Below are 21,701 nucleotides of genomic sequence, written 5' to 3'. Positions count from 1 at the left end.
ATTTGTGAAGGAGACCAAGGTAGTGATACTATTGTGAGATAATTGTTCTGGTGTCATTATGAGGCAATCTACTTATTTTGCAGAAATACCCTTTAAGGTGAGATTAGAATGTGGCATACTACATGTTAGATCTTCAGTGGCTGAGTGATTTTAATGGACATACAGATGACCACAATTAAACTCTCTCATTATGCAAAATTAAGAGAGGTGCAGAGAGGGTTAATGAACACAGGTTTTTTCCCCCTCCTGTTGGGTGAGACTAGAACTAGAGGTCATAGGCTTAGGGTGAAAAGTGAAATATTTAAGGGGAATCTTAGTGGAAGCATCTTCACTCAGAGGGAGATGAGAGCGTGGAATGAGCTGCCAGCGGAAGTGATAGATATGGGTTCAAAGTTAAGAGAAATCTGGATAGGTAGGTGGATAAGTATGAGTTTGAAGGGATATGATCTGGGTGCATGTAGATGTGGCAAAGCAGAGGAGGAGGTCGGCATGGACTAGATAAGATGGAGGGCTGGCTTCTATGCTGTAGCTCTCTGTAACACTAGAAAACATGGGCCCACAATCATATTGATCCTGTTGGATTCTGGAACAGCATTAGCCCAATAGTAGGCAGCATTAATACTTGGATTTCTGGGCATTACCTATTCATCGACATTTACAAGTAGTGGCACTGGCTGCAGCTTTCCTCATTTACTTAGGGGAAGATGTATTTAAGTTGCAATATGAATATAAATGTGACACTTAAGTATTTATGGTGTGAAGTTCCATTCCATTTCATTAAAAATGACATATATTGTTTACATATACTTTTACAAATTGCCCAATACTATGAGAAATTTAAGATTGGAAAGATAAAGTCAGGACTTGACCAAGATTGATTTTGTCAATAACTTAATTTATTTTCAGTTTTAGAATACAGTGGTTAATATTGGCAGTGAGTATTTTATTCCCTTATATCGATCTTAGAGCAAATATACACAGATATATTTCTTCAGAACAAAACAGGTGAACTTGGCCATGAGCTTGACTGGATACTGTTGTGCCAGAATGGCTGGTATATTTGCTTTTTTTTAAAGACAAATATTTGAAAGCAATTTATCAAATGTCAAGCTTTTCTTATCCCTAGGAGGATGTGTACTTCTATCACTGTCATTAGCTTGCCATGACATTTCACTAAATGCAAAAAAAAAACATTTAAGTTTGTACGCAGATTTAATCAAAATGCTCATCTTTCCAATGCTGACCACAATCCGAAGTATATTAATGTGATCTCACCAAGATACAGCCACAGAAATCTTTTCACTACTCCAAAGCACCATCCACTATAAAATAGCAAAATAAAATTTCAGGTCAATGACATAGTCAATGAGCTCTGATTTCTTGGAATAAAAAACCCCCACTGAATACTGAGGTAACCCTTTTAGTATCGAGAATCTGAACATGTAAGTACATTACTTTTGAAAACAGAAACTGGATTATTTAGTAAATTCACATGCATGCGATAATGCATACATTTATTTATTCATACTTATAGCTGAATATCACTTCGGTGAATAATGAAATATGATGATTTAATTCATTATTTAAAAGGATACTCCTTTATTTGAAAGCAGGGCTACGTAATCAATAGAAAATCAAGATGAGGTTTGCGGCAGGCAGACTTGTGTGGGATATAGAGTATAGAACCAAAGTTAAAATCAATTACCAATTAAGTGATCTTCTTCTGCACTGTTTAATAACTGAATATACTGATGTTTCACTACTAGATGTTAAAATAATTGAGAAGCTGTTGAGTAATTGATGGCCAGTGCAGTTTATAATAAATGCCCATGATAATCTTCACTTAGTTGGGAATTAAACTAGTCATTTCAGTCAAACCAATCTCTCATTGCTGAACATAATTAATACATGAAATTGGAGCAACACACACAAAATATTATAGGAATTCAGCAGGTCAGGCAGCATCCATGGAGGTAACTATGCAGTTGCATTTCAGGCTGATTCACTTCATCAGGACTGTAAAGGAAATAAGAATAAGAAAGTGGGAAAAGGGGAAGGAGTACAAGCTGGTGTGATGCACATTCACTTCCTGTGCCAGTGAGCCTCATGTTTTGCCACGCTCATCTTTCCAAAACGTCACTTGTAAGATCAAACAGTGTAAGTTAAACTTCCAATTATATGCTTTGTTTAGCTTCTGGTCATAAACGGTAGTCAATCTTCATTTCTTAACATATAAGTAGCAAGCAGTAATCAGCTTGAATTTAAAATTACAGTTTTGCAAACAAGCTCTGTCTATGGCGCAGGCTGCTAGCCCACAACACCTGTCTCATTGCTGAAGGGGTGCAGTATAATACAATGGGTTAATTAATTTGACTTGAATCATATAAACAAGCTGACTGAGTTGCTTAGTTCAAGGAAGCTTGCAGATCAGATCGATAAAATCATTTGGTATATCAAATAACTGATGTGTTCATAGTTGGAAAGCTTATGCACTTGAAGAAGTTAGCTTTACAGCATTAATTATAGGTAGCTGAGAACAACTTCTGCAAAAATCTTTTAGACCTTTTGTGTAAAAAGCGTATCTGAGGAAATATCATATATGTGCGAAGTCACCCAAGTTGCAGAAGAAACTGTATAAATGTAGAGTGCAGTTCAAGCTTATGAAGAATGGAGTAAGGAACATCAAGAAGGATGAAAGAAACACAGGGTGAACTAGAATCCATTCCTTGGCTTTGATTTCTGTGACAGGTGATTCATTTGCTCTCATCATTGGCCTGCTTTGCAATTTAAAAATAAATTAGAAATCCACTGTGAGTTTTGAAAATATTTTAAAAATGTTGTTTAGATTTAAATGTGTATCACTGAAAATAAATGAACTGTGTTTTAAACTACTTTGTTAGCTGGAAGTAACTTTTCCTTGGTAGAGAGGAAGGACACAACACTCAATTTGTGGGCATTGGCAGCTAAACTCGCCGTGGTGAACTAGTCTTTGAAGATTGGGTACTTACAGTATAACCTCCCTTTAGTGAGAGTACTCATGGCTATTTACATCTGATAGGTCTTAATCTGAGTTTAGAACGTTGCGATCAAGAAACCCAGCACCAGCACATCGGCAGGTGATAGGTGAAACCAGGTGAGGAGGAATAACGTGAGAGGCTGGGAGGTGAAAGATGAAAAAGATAAAAGACTGAAGAGGAAATAATTTGACAGGAAAGGAGATTGGACCATGGGAGAAAGGGAAGAAAGTGGGGCACCAGATGAAGGTAATGGGTTGGTGAGGAGAAAGGAAGGGGAAGTGTAAGAAATTACCAGAAGTTGGAGATATCAAAGTTCATGCTATTAGGTTGGAGGCTACCCAGTCAGAATATGAGTAGTTGCTCCTCCAATCTGAGAGTGGCCACATCATGGCAGTTGAGGAGGCCATGGACCAATATGTTGAAATGGGAATGGGAATTAGATTTAAAATGCGTGGGCACTGGGAAATTCTGTCTTCCACAGATAAGCAAGTCACATAGAGAGAGATGCCTGCAGAAAGCAAAGTATGACAGGGGAGAGGGAATGATGTGTTTAGTGGCAGGATCCCATTGAAAATGGTCAAAGTTACTGAGAATGAATTGCTGGGGATGGAGGCTCATAGGGTGATAGCTAATGACAAGGGGAACTCTATCCTGGTTATGGTGGGAAAATAGGGTGAGGGCAGATGTCGGGAAATGGAGGAGATGCAGATGAGGGCAACTTCGATGGTGGAGGCAGGATACCCTGTTCTTTGAAGAAGGAAGAAATATCTGAGGTTCTGGAAAGGGAAATCTCATCTTGAGAACAGATGCGTTGGAGACAAAGAAACTGAGAACAGGTAATAGCGTTTTTACAAGTGACAAGGTAGGAAAAGAAAAGATACTGTGAGAATCAGTAGGTTTATAAAAGGTATCAGTCGACAGTCTAACTCCAGAGATGGGCAGAGAGATTGAGAAAGGGGCAAGAGGTATCAGAACTGGACCAGGTAAATTTGAAATCTGAAGTTGGAGACAAAGTTGATGAAATTGATTAGCTCAGCATGGGTGCAGGAAGCAGCATCAATGCAGTTGTCAGTGTAACCTAGCAAGTGTTGGGGAGTGTTACCAGTATATGCTTGAACATGGACTATTCCATATGGCCGACAAAAAGGTTGGCATAGCTGGGGCCCAAGTAAGTGCCCATGGCTACACCTTGGGTTTGGAGAAAGTGGAAGGAACTGAAAGAGAAATTGTTGAGGGTGATTTCAGTTCCACCAGATGAAAGAGGATTGTGGTGTAGGGGAACCGGTTAGGTATGTTGTCTAGACAGAAGCAGAAAGGCTTAAGAACATAAGCTCATAAGACCAGAAGGCACAGGAGCAGAATTAGACCATCGAGTCTGCTCAATGGCTGATCCTTTTTTTTCACCTCCTCAACCCCAGTTCCCAGCCTTCTGCCCATAACCTTCGATGCCATGTCCAATCAAGAATCTATCATCTCTGCCTTAAAGACACACAACGACCTGGCCTCCACAGCTGCATGTGGCAACAAATCCACAAATTCACCATCCTTTGGCCCTCTATCAGGATAGAGCAGCCCTCTATCCTGAGGCTGTGCCCTCTAGTCCTGAACTCTCTCATGATGGGAAACATCCTTTCCACATCTACTCTGTCTAGGTCTTTCAACATTTGAAAGGTTTCAATGAGATCCACCCTCATCCTTCTGAATTCTAGCGAGTACAGACGCAGTGCCATCAAATGTTCATTGTAAAATGACCCTTTCATTCTTGGAATCATCGTTGTGAACTTCCTCTGGTCCCTCTCCAATGCCTGCACATCTTTTCTAAGATGAGGGGCCCAAAACTGTTCAAAGTATTCAAGGTGAGGTCTCACCAGTGCCTTATAAAGTCTCGGCATCACATCTTTGTTCTTGCATTCTAGACCTCTAGAAATGAATGCTAACATGGCATTTGCATTCCTTACGATCAACTCAACCTGCAAGTTAACCTTTAGGGTGTTCTACACAAGGACTCCCAAGTCCCTTTGCATCACAGATTTTTGGATTTTTGACACGTTTAGAAAATAGTCCATATTTCCTTCTACTACCAAAGTGCATGATGATGCATTTTCCAACATTGTATTTCATTTGCCACTTTCTTGCCCATTCTCCTAATCTGTCTAAGTCCTTCTGCATCCTACCTGTTTCCTCAACACTACCTACCCTTCCACCAATCTTTGTATCATCTGCAAACTTGGCAACAAAGCTATCTATTGCATCATCTAAGTCATTTATATACAGCATAAAAAAAGTGGTTCCAACACTGACCCCTGCGGAATACCACTAGTCACTTGCAGCCAACTAGAAAAGGATCCTTTTATTCCCACACGCTGCCTCCTGATGAAGATAGAAGTTTATAGGGATCGGTGATCAGGGCTAGGGAGCTTAAAATGTTTGAATAGATCCCAGTGTGTGAAATGTTATGGATGTAGGTGGGAAGGGACTAAAACTAAGGGGGGGGGGAGGGTGGGAAATGGAGTTGAAGTATGTGGACCTGAGTTCAGAGGTGCAGGAGCAGGCAGAAACAACAGGCTTAACCAAACAGTCAGGTTTCTGGATCTTGGGTACGAAATAGAAATGAGCAATGTGGGATAAGGGAACTATGAAGCTGGTGGCAGTGGATGGGAGATCTCTCGTCAATAAAGTTGGTGATGGAGTAAGAGACAATGGGATGATGCTCCTTATTGTGGTCACTTCCAAAGGGTATATAAGAGAAGGTGTCTGAGAGCTGCTGTCTTTAATGAAAAAGGTTAAATTGTTTATAACTAGAATATTTGAATCAGCTGACAGTAATGTACATAAGACCCAGTTATTTTGCTAACAGGTGTGTAGGGTTCTCAGTAATACTAGATGGACCGTTAACTGTTAATCGCTTATTACCAAAATGGCTTCTCATACTGTTAACTGCTGAGCAAGGGGTTCTCTGTAACAGCAATGTTTGGGTTATAGTATGTGATAATGGAAATTGTCTTCATCTCCTAGCCGTACAAGTCATGTTATGTTATCTTGTATATGTGTGCTGAGTTGAGGAGTGCGGGCTTTTTCGGGAGGCGAGCAGAGAGGACGGACGTGTGGGAAACGGACAACAATACCAGAGCAGCAGATACCAGACCTCAGGGGTTCGGATGGTGGCCGGAGTCTCAGATGGATGCTGTGGATGGAATCGGAGGTGTGAGCTCCAACGTATTAAAATATTATGTGCACAAGCCTGATAAGTTACTTATGTGGCATCTTTTCTTTTAGTTGCTGCTACTAACCCATCAGCAAAATTTGCTATAAAGTATAATTCTTTACTCGCACTTGGTTTCATATTTGTGTCGTGGCTGATCATTGGGTGCCTCACACCATATCCGCACCAAAGCATTTGTACTGTTTGGTGGAGTCAATGGCTATTTACGCTAGGCAACGGGAGTCAGTTGGGGCAAAGGCCTTTACATCATGGGGGCTCGTTCCGGGATTTGAATTCTGTCCGATACGGGGTAAGTCGCCCGGGTTAAATTAGAGGAGATGGACGCGGATAAGATTGAACTTTGGTGTGAGATCGAGGATGTCCCGGTTAATCATGCCTGCGTATTAAGTGGGGTGAATATACGTACCCCAGATGATGTGTTAATTCGATGTTTGAATACGGTCAGAGCTATCGGTAAGGTTGATATTGTAAGCAGAAAGATTGGTAAAACGGGGGAGTCAGCCCTTGTGCTGATACAGACAGGTGCTGATGTCAAGAAATTGGGATTGCCGTCGTCTATCGGTGACGTCGGTGAGGCTGGGCTATGGGGCGTGCACACCAGAGGAATTGCCCAAACCTAGGGGCGGAGATTTTAGAGAGCAGGTCCAATCGTTTTTGAAGGATGAAGGAAGGGAGTGGTATGATTTCGAGAATGTAATTAGTTCTCATTCCCCACTGAAGGGGGTGGGGGGTGACTCTGAGTTGGCCTCAGCCATTAACTCTTTAGTGAACAGGGCGGTGGGTCCGCGACAGAAGTTAAGAATTTTCTCAGGGAGGACCCTATCCCCGACGGGGAAGAGGATTATGAGTCCTGGGTAGGAAATACCTCTCAGTTGCTAGGTGAGTGGCAGTGTTCTGAGGAGGAGAAGCGGCAAAGATTGGGGGACAGTTTGAAAGGGGCGGCAGCTGAGGTGGTAAAATGGGTGAGAGATAACCTGCCCTTGGTTTCTTGGAAGGAGTGTCTAGTCGCCCTAGAAGAGGCGTTTGGGCTGACGGGAAGCGCGGTGGAGCTTCTAGGGGAGATTCAGAAGTTGTGTCAGGAGAAAGGCGAAAAGCTTTCTGAGTATCTTCTCTGACTAGAGCGTAGGCTAAATTGCTTGAAGCACCGGTGGGTCATTTCGGGGGATGAGGTGGATCGGATAAGAATCGACCAGGTAGTCAGGGGTGTGCACAGACATGATGCAATCGCAAAGAGCCTCCAGCAGTCTCGTAGAGCGCGTCCCCCGCCCCCCATCTTTTGCTCAGTTGCTCAGAGAGGTCAGGGAGGAGGAGGACGAATTGGAAGCGGAAGAAGGCTCTGGTAACAAAGTACAATCCTCAGTAGTAGCTCTTTGTCATGAAATGACCAGGGCCAGCTCCACATGGGAGACACAAAAGGGGGTCGCGGCAGGTGGGGTCCCTCCTCAGAAGGGGACTAGCAGAGAAGGCCCCTCCCTGAAGGGATGGACGGCACTGAGACCAGGCGAAGGCTGGGGTCCTGCAAGGTGAGGCGTGTGCTACAACTGCGGGGAAGAGGGGCACTTCAGGCGGGAATGTGAACGGCAGGGAACCCCTTGAAGGGAGAGCCCCCGGGTGTCCCAGCAGGAAGCGGGGGGCGGTGGTCGGGAAACTTAGAAGATACTCAGTGAGGGAACGGACTGGAGTCTCTGGGAAAATACATTTCCAACAATGTGCCGCGGGATCCTCGAGAGGAAAAGACTCTATCCCAGAAGGATTGGTGGGACCCCGATCCAGCGTGTCGATATGGATCGAGGGGCTGGATGCAAAAGCCATACTCGACACTGGGTCGCAGGTCACATTACTGTACCAGTTGTTCTACGATCAGTATCTGGCACACTTACCCCTGACACCTTTCAGTTCACTGGAGACTTGGGGCATCAGTGATGGTGATTACCCGTACGATGGCTATTTGTCTGTGAAACTGGAGTTCCTGGAAGCTGAGGTGGGGGTGTCTGAGGCTCATGAGGCCCTGGTACTGGTGTGCTCCAACCCCGCTGAGACTGGGGGTGTGTCAATTGTGGTGGGGACCAACACCCCTATTGTGCAGGGACTCCTAGGAGCCTGTAAGGAGAAGGTGGGTGAAGACTTTTTGGAGACCCTGTCAGTGCACCCAGTGCTCCGAGCTGCTTTTGAGGACGCGTGGGGTTGCCCTGGGCTGGACGCGACGTATGAACAAGGCACTGTGTGGTGTGATCAGTCGAAGACCAGGGTGGTGCGGCTGGGTGAATTAGCGAGTGTGATGGGGATCCCTAGATTCCCGGGGGTGCCTGAGGGTGAAGCCCTTTTAGTCGATACCCCGGAAGATCTTGAAGGGCAGTCAAGATTCCCTGCTAGGGTGCTGGTGCAACCCGAGTTGCAGAAGCTCTCGGTTGTACAGGCACGCAGGCGAGTGGTGATCGTCAGGAACACTAAGGCACGGGAGGTCACCTTTAAGCGAGGAATGCCTCTGGAGCATTTGTTCCTGGTGATGGTGATGCATAGCGCCCCCATGAGGCCAGTTAGGGGAGAGCTGTTGGGAAAAAGGCCTATGTTGACTGCTGAAGCTTTTAACTTTGGGGCATCACCTCTACCAGAGAGTTGGAAGCGGATGCTGGTGGAGAAGATGTTGACGATGACAGATGTTTTTTCCCTTGACGAGTTTGATGTGGATTGTTCCAAGAGCATTCGCCACACCATACAAGTGATTGAGGATACTCCGTTTAGAGGGCGATCACGGCGACTGGCCCCTAGATGTGGAACACGTGCAGCAGCATTTGTGTAAGTTGAAGGAGGCTGGGATCATCACGGAGTCCTGAAGCCCTTATGCGTCTCCTATCGTAGTGGGCAGGAAGAAGAATGGAAGGTTCATATGTGTGTGGATACACTGAACAGGCACACGGTCCCGGATCAGCACACGGTCCCCTGGGTTGAAGACACGCTGGCCTGTCTGAGTGGGGCGAAGTGGTTTAGCGTGTTAGATTTGAGGAGTGGGTATTACCAGATCCCGATGAGTGAGGTCGATAAGGAGAAGACGGCCTTCATTTGCCCTTTGGGATTTTACCAGTTCGAACGGGATGCCCCAGGGCATATCGGCGACCCCCTGCTACCTTCCAGAGGGTCATGGAGAAGACAGTGGGGGATATGAACCTGCTTGAAGTGCTAGTATATTTGGATGACCTCATAGTATTTGGATCCACCTTGGAAGAACAAGAAGCGAGGCTAATGAAGGTGCTCAACTGACTGAAGCAGGAAGGATTAAAACTTGCCTTGGACAAGTGCCAGTTCTGCCAGACATCTGTTAGCTATGTTGGACACATTGTCTTGTGAAATGGTGTAGCTACAGACCTGGCTAAGATCGAAGCAGTGACCACTTGGCTGAGGCCCCAGACCGTGAATGCTCTGCACTCATTCCTGGGGTTCTGTGGGTACTATCGGAGATTCGTGAAGGGCTACGCCAGGGTGAGTCATCCCTTGAACCACCTTCTGCTTGGCTACCCTCCCCTGGGACAGAGGGGGAAAGGGAGGAAAGGATGGGAGGTGGGAGAATATTTGAACCCATCTGAGCCCTTTGGACAGAGATGGGATGACAAAAGTGAGGCGACTTTCCAGTCACTGAAGGAGATGCTGACTCAGGCGCCGGTGCTGACTTTTGCAGACCCCCGATTGCCCTGTCTGCTACACACTGATGCCAGTCATGAGGGGTTAGGGGCCATTTTATATCGGGATCAGGGCGCTGGCCTGAGGCCTGTAGCGTTTGTCAGCTGGAGTTTGTCACCTTCGGAGAGAAACTATCCCACTCACAAGTTGGAGTTCCTGGTGTTGAAATGGGTGGTGGTGGATAAGCTGAGTGACTATCTCTATGGGGCCAAGTTTGAGGTGAGGACAGACAACAACCCGTTCGCCTACATCCTGACCTCGGTGAAACTGGATGCCACAGGCCATCGGTGGCTGGCAGCTTTGTCTGCATATGATTTCAGCCTGAAGTACTGGCCGGGGAGCTGGAATGTCGACGCGGATGCTCTGTCCCGACGGGTCCATGAGGAGCCGGAGAAAGACGAGGAATGGGAGAGTGTTCCTGCATCTGGGGTGAAGGCGATGTGCCAGTTTGTTATCACCGTGCAGGCTGAGGAGAAGGAGAGGCCAGATCGAGCAGTGGACTCACTGGGGGCATCCAATGACGCTCTGCCCTAGTGTACTGTGACATGACTGCTCTGAAGGCCACACAGCTGCCAGGGTTAAGCCCTGGGGAAGTGGCCGCTGCGCAGTGAGATGACCCAGACATAGGCCCGGTCTGGCAAGCTGTGGAAGGGGGGGATGTGACATGGGCGGAGAAGGCTAAGCAGGGTTCCGTGTCCCTGTTACTGAGAGAATGGCGTTGGTTGAGTTTGAAGAACCAAATGTTATACCGGGTAATGTCACCTCCGGACCGACTTCGGTGTTGGCAGCTGGTCCTGCCAGAGAAGTATCGGAAGGTTGTGTTGAAGTCCCTCCATGATGACTGTGGACATTTCAGGGAGGAAAAGACCTATGGATTGCTCAAGAATCGGTTTTACTGGCCCCGAATGAGCACTGAGGTTGAAGAGTACTGCAAGTCCTGCATTCATTGCATATGGCGGAAGATGCTGCCCAGGCAGGCCGCCCCTTTGTCCCACTTGCAGAGTGCAGGGCCTCTGGACCTGGTGTGTATGGATTTCCTGGCCATAGAACCTGATGCCAACAACATGGCGAATGTCTTGGTCATTACGGACCACTACACCAGGTATGCTCAAGCTTTTCCTACTAGGGATCAGAGAGCGACTACAGTAGCGAAAGTGATATGGGAGAAATATTTTGTGCATTATGGTCTTCCTCGGCAGATACATAGTGACCAGGGACGAGACTTTGAGAGTAAGCTCATCTATGAATTACTGGGCATGTTGGGGGTTGAGAAATCGATGACTAGACCTCCTGCTCTACCTGTGCGTCTTGCCCCAGGGGCAACAGGTGATTCCGATGGAGAATGTTGACAGGCCCCTTTCCATCCTTGGGCCGCACCCAGAAAACCGGTAGGTTTGGCATCTGTCTCTCCACCACATAGGGCGTGGCTGCAGGGCGATCCCCAGCCGGAAAGGTTCAATCGGACACTACTAGACCTGCTCGGGACTCTGGAGATCAGCAAAAAGAATCGTTGGAGTCGACACATTGGGCATCTGGTTCACTGTTACAACTGTACACGCAACGAAGCTACTAGTTACTTGCCCTATTATCTTATATTTGGGTGTGAGGCAAGGTTGCCTATCGGCCTTTGTTTTGGGACTAATGCGGGTGAGGTGTCGCTGAAGCCTTACTTAAAGTATGTGTCTGATATGAGGAAAGAACTGAAAACAGCTTACGAGTTGGATGGGGAGGCAGCCGCCTGGTAGAATCGGGGAAATACGAGGAGGTATGACCAGAAAGTAAAGTTCTCTCAACTCCTACTGGGAGACCAAATCCTCATCAGGAAACTGGGATAACCAGGAAAACACAAGCTGGCTGATCGCTGGGCAGCCACGCCCTATGTGGTGGAGAGTCAGATGCCAAACCTACCGGTTTTCTGGGTACGGCCTGAGGATGGAAAGGGGCCTGTCAAGATTCTCCATCGGAATCACCTGTCGCCCCTAGGGCAAGACGTACAGGTAGAGCGGGAGTCTGACAAGGCGGCTACACCCAGTACTGCAGGGTGGGGGACATGCCTACCCCAGGAGAGATGGGCCTGAGCCCAGTCCCTGTGAGGGATTCAGGGGATGATGACAGGGATGGTTGGTACATTCTGCCATTCGCTGATGCTCCTGTAATGGAGGAAGAGACTCCTGGCCTTGACCCCACTGGGTTAGATGGGGTAAGAGGGGCTAGTGAGGGGCAGTCCGTTGTACTGCAGGGTGCTGAAGGAGAGGATGTAGGGCCTGAACCAGAGATAGATGGTTCTGAGGTGCAAAGGGGCTTGGGTGACTGCTTGGGTAAGGGTTCGCCTCATAGTTTCAAAGGGTCCCCTGTAGTGTCTAAGGTGGAAGAGTTAGACAAGGGGGTACGTAGGTCTCAGAGAAGTCGGAAACCCCCAGAGAGGTTGGCCTATGTGGCACCCGGGGAAAAAGGTGTGATCTCTACTGTTTTGGGGAGTCAGATCACTGCTTTCTGCACATGGATTGGGCTGTGTGTTCTGCAGGAAGGGATGGCGAATTATCTGAACGTCATGAGGGCATGACTTATTTCGATGGGGGCAGAATGTAGGGTTCTCAGTAATACTAGATGGACTGTTAACTGTTAATCGCTTATTACCAAAATGGCTTCTCGTGCTGTTAACTGCTGAGCAAGGGGTTCTCTGTAACAGAAGTGTTTGGGTTATACTATGTGATAATGGAAATTGTATTCATTTTGCTAGCCAATGGAAGTCATGTTATGTTATCTTGTATAGCGTGCTGAGTTGAGGAGTGCAGGCTTTTTGGGGAGGCGTGCAGAGAGGACAGACGTGCCGGGAGCGGACAGCGGTTCCAGAGCGGCAGATACCGGACCTCAGGGGTTCAGTTGGTGGCTGGACTCTCGGAAGGACGTTGTGGATGGAATCGGAGGCGTGAGCTCCAACATATTAAAATATTATGTGCATAAGACTGATAAGTTACTTATGTGGCGCCTTTTCTTTTGGTTGCTACTAACCCATCACTAAAATTCGCTATAAAGTATAATTCTTTACTCACACTTGGTATATTGTTTCATATTTGTGTCGTGGCTGATCATTGGGTGCCTCACACTGAATCCACACCAAAGCATTTGCACTGTTTGTTGACAGCTGTTCACCCTGGGCAATGGGAGTCAGTTGGGGCAAAGGCCGTCACAGGTGTTTCTCCATTTTTATTTTCATTTTATTTAGAGGTACAGCGCGGAACAGACCTTTCTGGTCCATGAGCTTTGTCACCGAGCAATCCGCTGACTTAACCCTAGCCTAATCATAGGACAATTTACAGTGACCGATTACCCTAGCAACCAGTACGTCTTCGGACTAAGGGAGGAAACCCCCACACATGGGAAGATGACTCAAACTTTCTTAGAGAGGATGCTGGAATTGAACACTGAACCCAGATGCCCCAAGCTATAATAGCATTTCGCTATCTACACTACCATTGTGCCCGCTAGTCAATTCTCCAACGTTGTTGAAAAATAATCATTCAGCTATTAATTTAAGAACTCCACCATGGATGGTCCCAAGCCTGGCTGTGAAAGGAAGATGGCTGGTTATGGGGCTAGCAACCCCATTCCATAAAAGACCATTGTTACAGAAATGGCAACAGAAGATCAAAGCCATCATCCCTGGGAGAGGCAAGATCTGGGAACATGTGCGATACCTGGGAACAACTTGAAATAAGTATTAATTTATATGCATATGGCCCCTAATGGACTATACGCCTTTGTTGGTTACTATCTAACTCTTAAAATACTTACAGAATGCACTGAGAATTTTAATTTATTTTTATTTAGAGATACAGCATGACAATGAGACTGCACCACACAATTGCACCCTTGTGTCCAATTAACCTACTAGCTTGTATATCTTTGGAAGGTGGGAAGAATTCAGAGCACCCAGAGGAAGTCCACACAGTAACAGGGAGAACAGACATTGGACAAATTGAACCTGGGTCGCAGGCACTTCATTAGCACTTTGCTAACCACCACACTACCATAGCAAATAACATAACACTGTTACTGCACCATGTTGTGGTCCCTCTTCGACCTTCTAATTTCTATTTTTGCAACCCCTACACAGTCAGAAAAGGCTGTGTACATTTTCAGTGTTCTATATATACCATGTGCTTCTTTTTTATCAACCCATCTATACTCCTTGACAAAGGGTCAATTGGATTTGCCATTCTTACCTTTCTCTCTTATGGTTAGACAATAACTTTGGATCTCCCATTTTTTCACTTTCGAAGAACTACTTCCTGAACGTAGATTGATCTGGGGGTTGTATTTTTGCATTAGTAAGAGATTGATTAATTTAAAAAAGGTGTGTTAGGTTTATAACTAATGTGTTTTTTTTGAAGATCAGAGCTTAGACATTAGTCTACGTTAATGATTCAAGTAAAAGTACTGACCGCAAAATTTGCAGAAAATGCCATGGAAGATGTGAAAGTAGCTGTGAAGAGGACTCAAAGATACTGAAGAAGATTTAGACTCATTAAATTATGGGCAAGGAAGAGGCAGACAGAGTATAATATGTTTTACATGAAAACATTCATTTTGGATATGCTTGAAACACAGGGAAACATCCTGACAGTTTAGAGGTATTTTCGATTTTCTCATATATGAATCGTGTAAAATTAGCATACAATGAATTAGAAAGGGAATCAGTATGGTAGCCTTGTTTGGAGTACAAGAGTAAGAAAATCTCACAATAATTATACAGAACTTTGGTGAGGCCATGCTAAAATTGTGGATAGTTTCAGCTTCTTTATTTCAGGAATCGTATACAGGTGTCCCCAGCTTTTCGAACGTTCGCTTTACGAAACCTCACTGTTACGAAAGACCTACATTAGTTCCCTGTTTTCGCTTTCTGTTTCATAGGAACGCTCTACCTTCGGATGGCGGGGGAAACCTGTACCTGTTTTGGAAGAAGTGCTATTAAGCTTCATTAATTAGATTCCTGGATTGGAAGGATCCTTCAATAAAGATATTGGATAGAAAAGATCCATTCTCCAGAGTTTAAAAGATTGAGAGGTTATTAAACTAAAATGTGAAATTACAGACAGGAGTTAACAGAGTGAATACTGAGAGGTTGTTTCACTTGACCGGAAGCTTTAGAATGATAGGAAGTAATCTCAGGTTATGAGGCCAGACACCAAGGCAGCTGGAAGTAGATTCCTCAGAGGTCTGTGAATCTTTGGCATTCTTTAGAACTCTGTGGATTTGATAACCCAGGAAAAACAAAGCCAAGTTCGGGAGATTTTTTGGATCCAGGGGAAAATCAAGATACTGCACATGGAGATGAGGAAATTGGAAGTGACGTAAAAGATTAGAGTAATGTTCTTCAGTGATACAGCAGACTTCAGAGACTATGTGGTCAACTATTCCTCTAATATTTTGTGTTCCTATGCTTATGAATTATCTTTTTCAAAATTAATAATTTTTAGAATTCTAATCTTATAAAACAACACATTTATAGTCTTAAAGTTTTAAAAAGGTACAACACTATTCCTTGTCTGGTGTGACATAAATATCCAAAGTGCAACTGACTAAATAACTCAAGACACTTGTCTGGATACTGGAATCTGAAGAGAAATGAAAAGCAAATAGCTGGTGGAACACAATGCGTCAAGCAGCATCCGTGGAAGCAAAGGATGGTCAATATTTTGGATCAAGGCTCTGCATCAGGACTGCCAAAACATATTCCATCACTTCACCTTCATGGGAGTTGCTGGCCCCTCTGAGTTCCTCCAGAAGATTATTAGCTGGAAGCAGAACACAGCACGGTTTCTTGCTGGTATTTTATGTTTGATTATTGCATAAATTGTATGCTCTATTAGCTTGCACAATGCCATAAGACCATAAGACATGGGGGCAGAATAGGGCCAAGAGAAAATCTGCAGATGCTGGAAATCCAAGCAACACACGCAAAATGCTGGAGGAACTCAGCAGACGTGGCAGCATCTATGGAAAAAGAGTACAGTTGACGTTTCAGGCTGAGACCGTTTGGCAGGACTGGAGTAAAAAAGCTGAGGAGTAGATTTAAAAGTTGAGGGGGGAGAGAGAAACACAAGGTGATAGGTGAAACCTGAAGGGGGAGGGATGAAGTAAAGAGCTGGGAAGTTGGCTGGTGAAAGAGATACCGGGCTGGAGAAGAGAGAGTCTGATAGAAGAGGACAAAAGACCATGAAAGAAAGAAAATGGGGGAGGAGCACCAAAGGGAAGTGATGGGTGGGCAAGGAGGTAAGGTGAAAGAGGGAAAAGGTGATGGGGAATGATGAAGGGGGTCATTACCGGAACTTCGAGAAATTGATGTTCATGCCATCTGGTTGGAGGCTATCTAGACAGAATATAAGGTGTTGTTCCTCCAAACTAAGTGTGGGCTCATCGTAACAGTGGAGGCCATATTGGAATGGGAATGGTAAGTGGAATTAAAAAGGGTGGCCACTGGGAGATGCTGCTTTTTCTGGAGGACAGAACGCAGGTGCTTGGCAAAGCAGTCTCTCAATCTATGTCAGGTCTCACCATTATAGAGGAGGCCACACTGGGAGCACTGGGCACAGTATATGACTCCAACATACTCACAGATGAAGTGTGTCCTCACCTGGAAGGACTGTTTGGGGCCCTGAATGGTAGTGAGGGAGGAGGTGTAGGGGCCTTCTGTCCTCTTTGATCAGATTCCCCCTTCTCTAGCCCGGTATCTCTTTCACCATTCAGCTTCCCAGCTCTTAACTTCATCCTTCCCCCTCCAGGTTTCACCATCACCTTGTATTTCTATCTCCCTATCCCTCACCTTTTAAATCTGTTTCTCAGCTTTTTTTCCTCCAGTTCTGTGAAGGGTCTCGGCCCAAAATGTTGACTGTCCTCTTTTCCAAAGATGCTATTGCTGTTTTATTATCCTGTTCAACCCCAACCACCTCCCTTCTCCTCATAACCCTTACTGATCAGGAACATATCTCTGTCTTAACCATACACAATGATGTGGTTTCACTGCTGTTTCTACTTCATAAAGCAGGAAATAAAGTACTAAAGAAAAGAAGTCCACCGACTGCTTCAAAAAATTACCAGTTAATCGAAGAAATGGGTAGAATACAAAACCTGTTTTTATAAAAATAAGCTTTAAAACTGGAAGCTGTGAACACTTTCGCTCCATATGCAGAAACTGACTCTATCTATTGTCACATGTACTTTGTCTCAAACTAAATAGATTCATCATTTTGGAGAACATCTGAAAAATCTTGTCCATAGTCAATTTGTAGTCAGGCAAAAAAGTACCATATGAAAAAGATCCATTTGAACAGTATATACACAAGAGAAAGAGATCTATGTTCCAAGTCCTCTTGTGTGAGTACCTCATTGATCAGTGCTGAAAAGTAAGCTACCTTTCTCGTGTGCTCTCACTCATATAATTTCCACTGAAGAATATTATTCGTGGAACACAAAGTTTAATTTGCATGGCAATCAACATGCTAAAATAAGTCAAGCTCTCTATGTTTGAAGCATCATGTTCTTACTATGATCTGAATGACTGGATAATGTGCTGTTGCCGGAAGGAAACTATAATTTACTATCTCACTTATACAGAAAACAAATGATCCAACTGCCTAAGTGACAGGGCAGATTAGTTGTACTCTTCTCCCCTAAATTGCATTATGATAGTTTTAATTCCTTGGTCCATTAAACTCTGACTAATCTATGTTTTATGGAATGACTTGTGCATACCTTTTCTCCCCAACCTTTTTCTGCCAAAAGTACCTGTAACAATTGTTCTTTGAGAGATAGAAAACATAAACTAAAAAAAAAAATCTGATTTCCTTTGATAAAATTAACCATCTGTAGTACTTATTGGCATTATTGTTTTTCTTTATGAGCCAATGAAATAGTGCTCAGAGCTGTATCATATTCACACCGTGTGCCAGTTATAGCATTAAAAATATCACTAAGCCCCAATCATAATAAAGGATTTTAACATCAGCATAGATAACTGGGGTTTTAAATTGTGGTTCCACTCATCATTTTTAACATTAATTAGGTATGCTGCTACCTTCAAGACCTCCTTTGTCTTTCAGGTCATCTTTGTTTGAGCCTTTTCCACCCTGGGGAGATGAGGTGATATCCAGATTTTCCAGCCCAGTGAAAGATTTGCTTCCCCCGTTCTCGTAGAGTTGTCCATGTACTGGCTGCAGCTGCCAGGTCAGGCCAAACAGGTGCACTGCTGTAAAACCAACAGGCAGGTTTTATTCATGTATGCAGATCTCTGCGGTCAGTTAGACAGATTCAACAAAGTGAAAAGGGTGGACTCATTTACCTGGGATTTCACCACTTACTCTATATGATTTTCAGAAATGTGGCAAATGATTTGGCATGGTGGGAACATCTGTGACAAATCCAGTAACTTTTTTGCACTCACCATGTAAAGCATAATATGCTGCTTGACTCCCTTAATTTCTGAGCAGGTGTAAATGATAAATCATATTGCATCACAACACTTGTCCCAATCATAAAATGAAATCAGTCTTTGAAGAAGAGGATTTTAGATGTCTGCACTAGATGTTCCACTTACATGGAAATGCTAGAGAAGAATGTGTTTCCTTTAATACTGCTCATTACATTTTTCAAAATCTGGTCACTGTCTTTTTTTGATAAAATTACGATAAAGGATAGTATGCCACTTCTCACCTAAAGTTAAGAAAACCAGTTTAACAGATAAGTAATAAAACTCCTCCAATTGCCTAACAGGGAAATAAATTGTACAAAGTCATACAGACCTTGATTTTATTCCTGGCGTGCGCTTGCTGACTAATCTTACAAGGCAGTGATTACTCGGAGAAGGGACAGCACTGTCAGGGTTGTTAACTGCTATTGAATGATCTTTGGTAGTAACAGAGCAGTAAGAGCAAGGTTGGACTTGTCACTGATAACCTTCACATTAAACTCTGGAGGCAGCACCTTTTACTGAGGTAGTCACATGAAGAATGATAACTTGGGTGAAGTGCCAAAAGATCACTTGTGATTTGGCAACTGCATCTCAACATGAGCAATATCTTAAATAGGAACTTTCTTAGGTAGGTTACAAATTGTGCTTTATTCACTAAACACAAAAAAAAAGTAAAAACAATGCAGGCAATCTTTACGACCAAGTCAAAATCTCAACACTTATTAATGCTACTAAAAAACAAACATTGAATTATAAAAGACAGTGATAATAAACCTGATTCTAAAACTAACTTACTTCATTCTTTACTTATCATGGCAAGCTAATGATGCTGCTAGTAACACCAAAAAGATTAACTCCAGAAGGAACATTTGGTGAGATGCAAAAAGACATCTTCATTGTCAATATATTATTCCAAGATAACACACTTTCAAAAATAATAAACTTTCTGTAGCTGCCAATGATCAGCACACAAAAGAAGCCAAATTCTTTATATTTTAGATGGATATTTTCTTTCTGTAGACCAAAAGTTGTAAATATTAGTCAATCATATTTGGTTGATGGAATACATTAAACTAATAAGTTAGTGTGGGCACGTGGCCAAGTGGTTAAGGCGTTCGACTAGCAATCTGAAAGTCGTGAGTTCGAGCCCCAGCCGAGGCAGTGTGTTGTGTCCTTGAGCAAGGCACTTAATCACACAGTGCTCTGCAATGACACTGATGCCAAGCTGTATGGGTTCTAATGCCCTTCCCTTGGACAACATCGGTGTTGTGGAGAGGGGAGACTTGCAGCATGGGCATCTGCCAATCTTCCATACAACCTTGCCCAGGCCTGCGCCCTGGAGAGTGAAGACTTTCAGGGTGCAGATCCATGGTCTCGCAAGACTAACGGATGCCTTTACTAATAAGTTAGTAGGAAACAGGAACTGTAATCAGTCAAAAGTAATTAGGAAAGCATTATTACCAAAACATGTTTGCATGTGAACTTGAGGCAGAAAGCTATAAAGCAAGCTGTTGGTTTTTGAGACAATATATTAATTTATTGACTCTCTTAAATAAATCCAGTGGACTACAAAAAGTAAGTTCAGAGTTGAAAGCTCAAAGTAAATTTATTATCAAAGTACATATATGTCACTATACACTATACACTGAGATTCATTGTCTTGTGAGCAATCTCAGTAGATAAAAGAAACACAAGAGACTCAATGAAAGAATTCACCCAACAGGACAGAAAACAACCAATGTGCAAAATAAAATCAATAAATTGTGCAAATACACAAATAAGGAGAAAACAAAAGAAATAATAAAAGATTTAAAAAATAAACAAACAAACAAATAAATAAATACATAAATAAATAAATAAGCAATAGATATTGAGAATATGAGATGAAGAGTCTTTGAAAATGAGCCCATGGGTTGTGCGAACAGCTCGGTGATGAGGTGAGTGAAGCTGGTTGAGGGTTGTAACTCTTTCTGAAGCTGGTGGTGTCAGTCCTAAGGCTTTGATAACTTCTTCCTGATGGTAGGAGTGAGAAGGGAGGATGATGATAAATGCTGCTTTCCTGTGACAGAGCTCCATGTGAGTGTGCTCATTGGTAGTGGTGAGGATGGGGGTGCTTTACCCATGATGGACTGGGCTGTATCCACTACTTTTTGGCTTTTCTGTACAAGGGCATTGGTGTTTTCAATCAGGCTATGATGCGACCAGTCAATAAAATCTTCACCATACACCTACAGAAGTTGGTTAAAATTTTAGATGACATGCCAAATCTTCGTAAACTTCTAAGAAAGCGGAGACACTGCCATGCTTTCTTCATAATGGCACTTAAATGCTGGGACCAGAATAGGTCCTTTGAATTGATAACACTAATCAATTTAAAATTGCTAACCCTCTTCTCCTCTGATTCTCCGATAATGACTGGCTCATGGGCCTCTGGTTTCCTCCAGACGCTTATGTGAGAATGCTGTACTTGGACTACAGTTCAGCATTCAACACTATAATTCCATCCAGGCTCAACAAGAAGCTCAGAGACCTTGGCCTTGACCCTGCCTTGTGAAGGTGGATTCCTGTCAGATTGCTGGCAGGTGATAAGAGTTAGCTCCTTCACCTCCACCCCTCTGACTCTCAACACAGGAGTCCTTCAGGGCTGTGTACCAAGTCCCCTCCTTTACTTCCTATATACCCATGACTGTGTCGCCACCCACAGCACTAATCTGTTAATTAAATTTACCAACGACACTACATTGATTGGCCTATCTCAAACAATAAGGAGGTGGCCTACAGGGAAGATGTAATCTCTCTGTCACAGTGGTGTCAAGAAACAACCTCTCCCTCAATGTCGCAAAAACAAAGGAGCTGGTTATGGATTACAGGAGGAATGGAGACGGGCTAACCCCTATTGGCATCAATGGATCTGGGGTTGAGACGGTAAACAGCTTGAAGTTCCACGGCATTCACATCACTGAAGACCTCACGTGGTCTGTACACACCAACTGTGTGGTGAAAAAGGCACAACAATACCTGTTTCATTTCAGTCAGTTGAGAAAGTTTGGTATGGGCCCCCAAATCCTAAGAACTTTCTACAGGGGCACAATTGAGAACATCCTGACTGGCTGCATCACTGCCTGGTATGGGAACTGTACCTCCCTTAATCACAGGACTCTGCAGAGAGTGGAGCGGACAGCCGAGTGCATCTGTAGTTGTGAACTTCCCATGATTCAGAACATCTACAAAGACAGGTGTGAGAAAAGGGCCCAAAGGGTCACTAGGGACCCGATTCACCCAAACCACAATCTACTACAGCTGCTACCACCTGGGA

The 21,701-nt window shown here is 44.0% G+C and overlaps 1 protein-coding gene across 4 annotated transcripts in view; it reads right to left on the bottom strand.

Moving 5' to 3' along the window:
• tenm1 (teneurin transmembrane protein 1) overlaps positions 1 to 21,701 on the bottom strand; it is a 2,340,669-nt gene that overhangs the window by 300,367 nt on the left and 2,018,601 nt on the right. For all 4 annotated transcript variants that reach the window (XM_063060938.1, XM_063060937.1, XM_063060940.1 and 1 more), the window contains one exon: positions 17,993 to 18,163. In XM_063060938.1, coding sequence (XP_062917008.1) covers positions 17,993 to 18,163 — 171 coding nt within the window. The remainder of the gene's footprint in view (positions 1 to 17,992; positions 18,164 to 21,701) is intronic.

Source organism: Mobula hypostoma, chromosome 10 (assembly GCF_963921235.1).
Source record: "Mobula hypostoma chromosome 10, sMobHyp1.1, whole genome shotgun sequence".
Classification (NCBI taxonomy): domain Eukaryota; kingdom Metazoa; phylum Chordata; class Chondrichthyes; order Myliobatiformes; family Myliobatidae; genus Mobula; species Mobula hypostoma.
The sequence above is the reverse complement of the archived record's forward strand: the minus strand, read 5'-3'. Positions and strand labels throughout refer to the sequence as shown.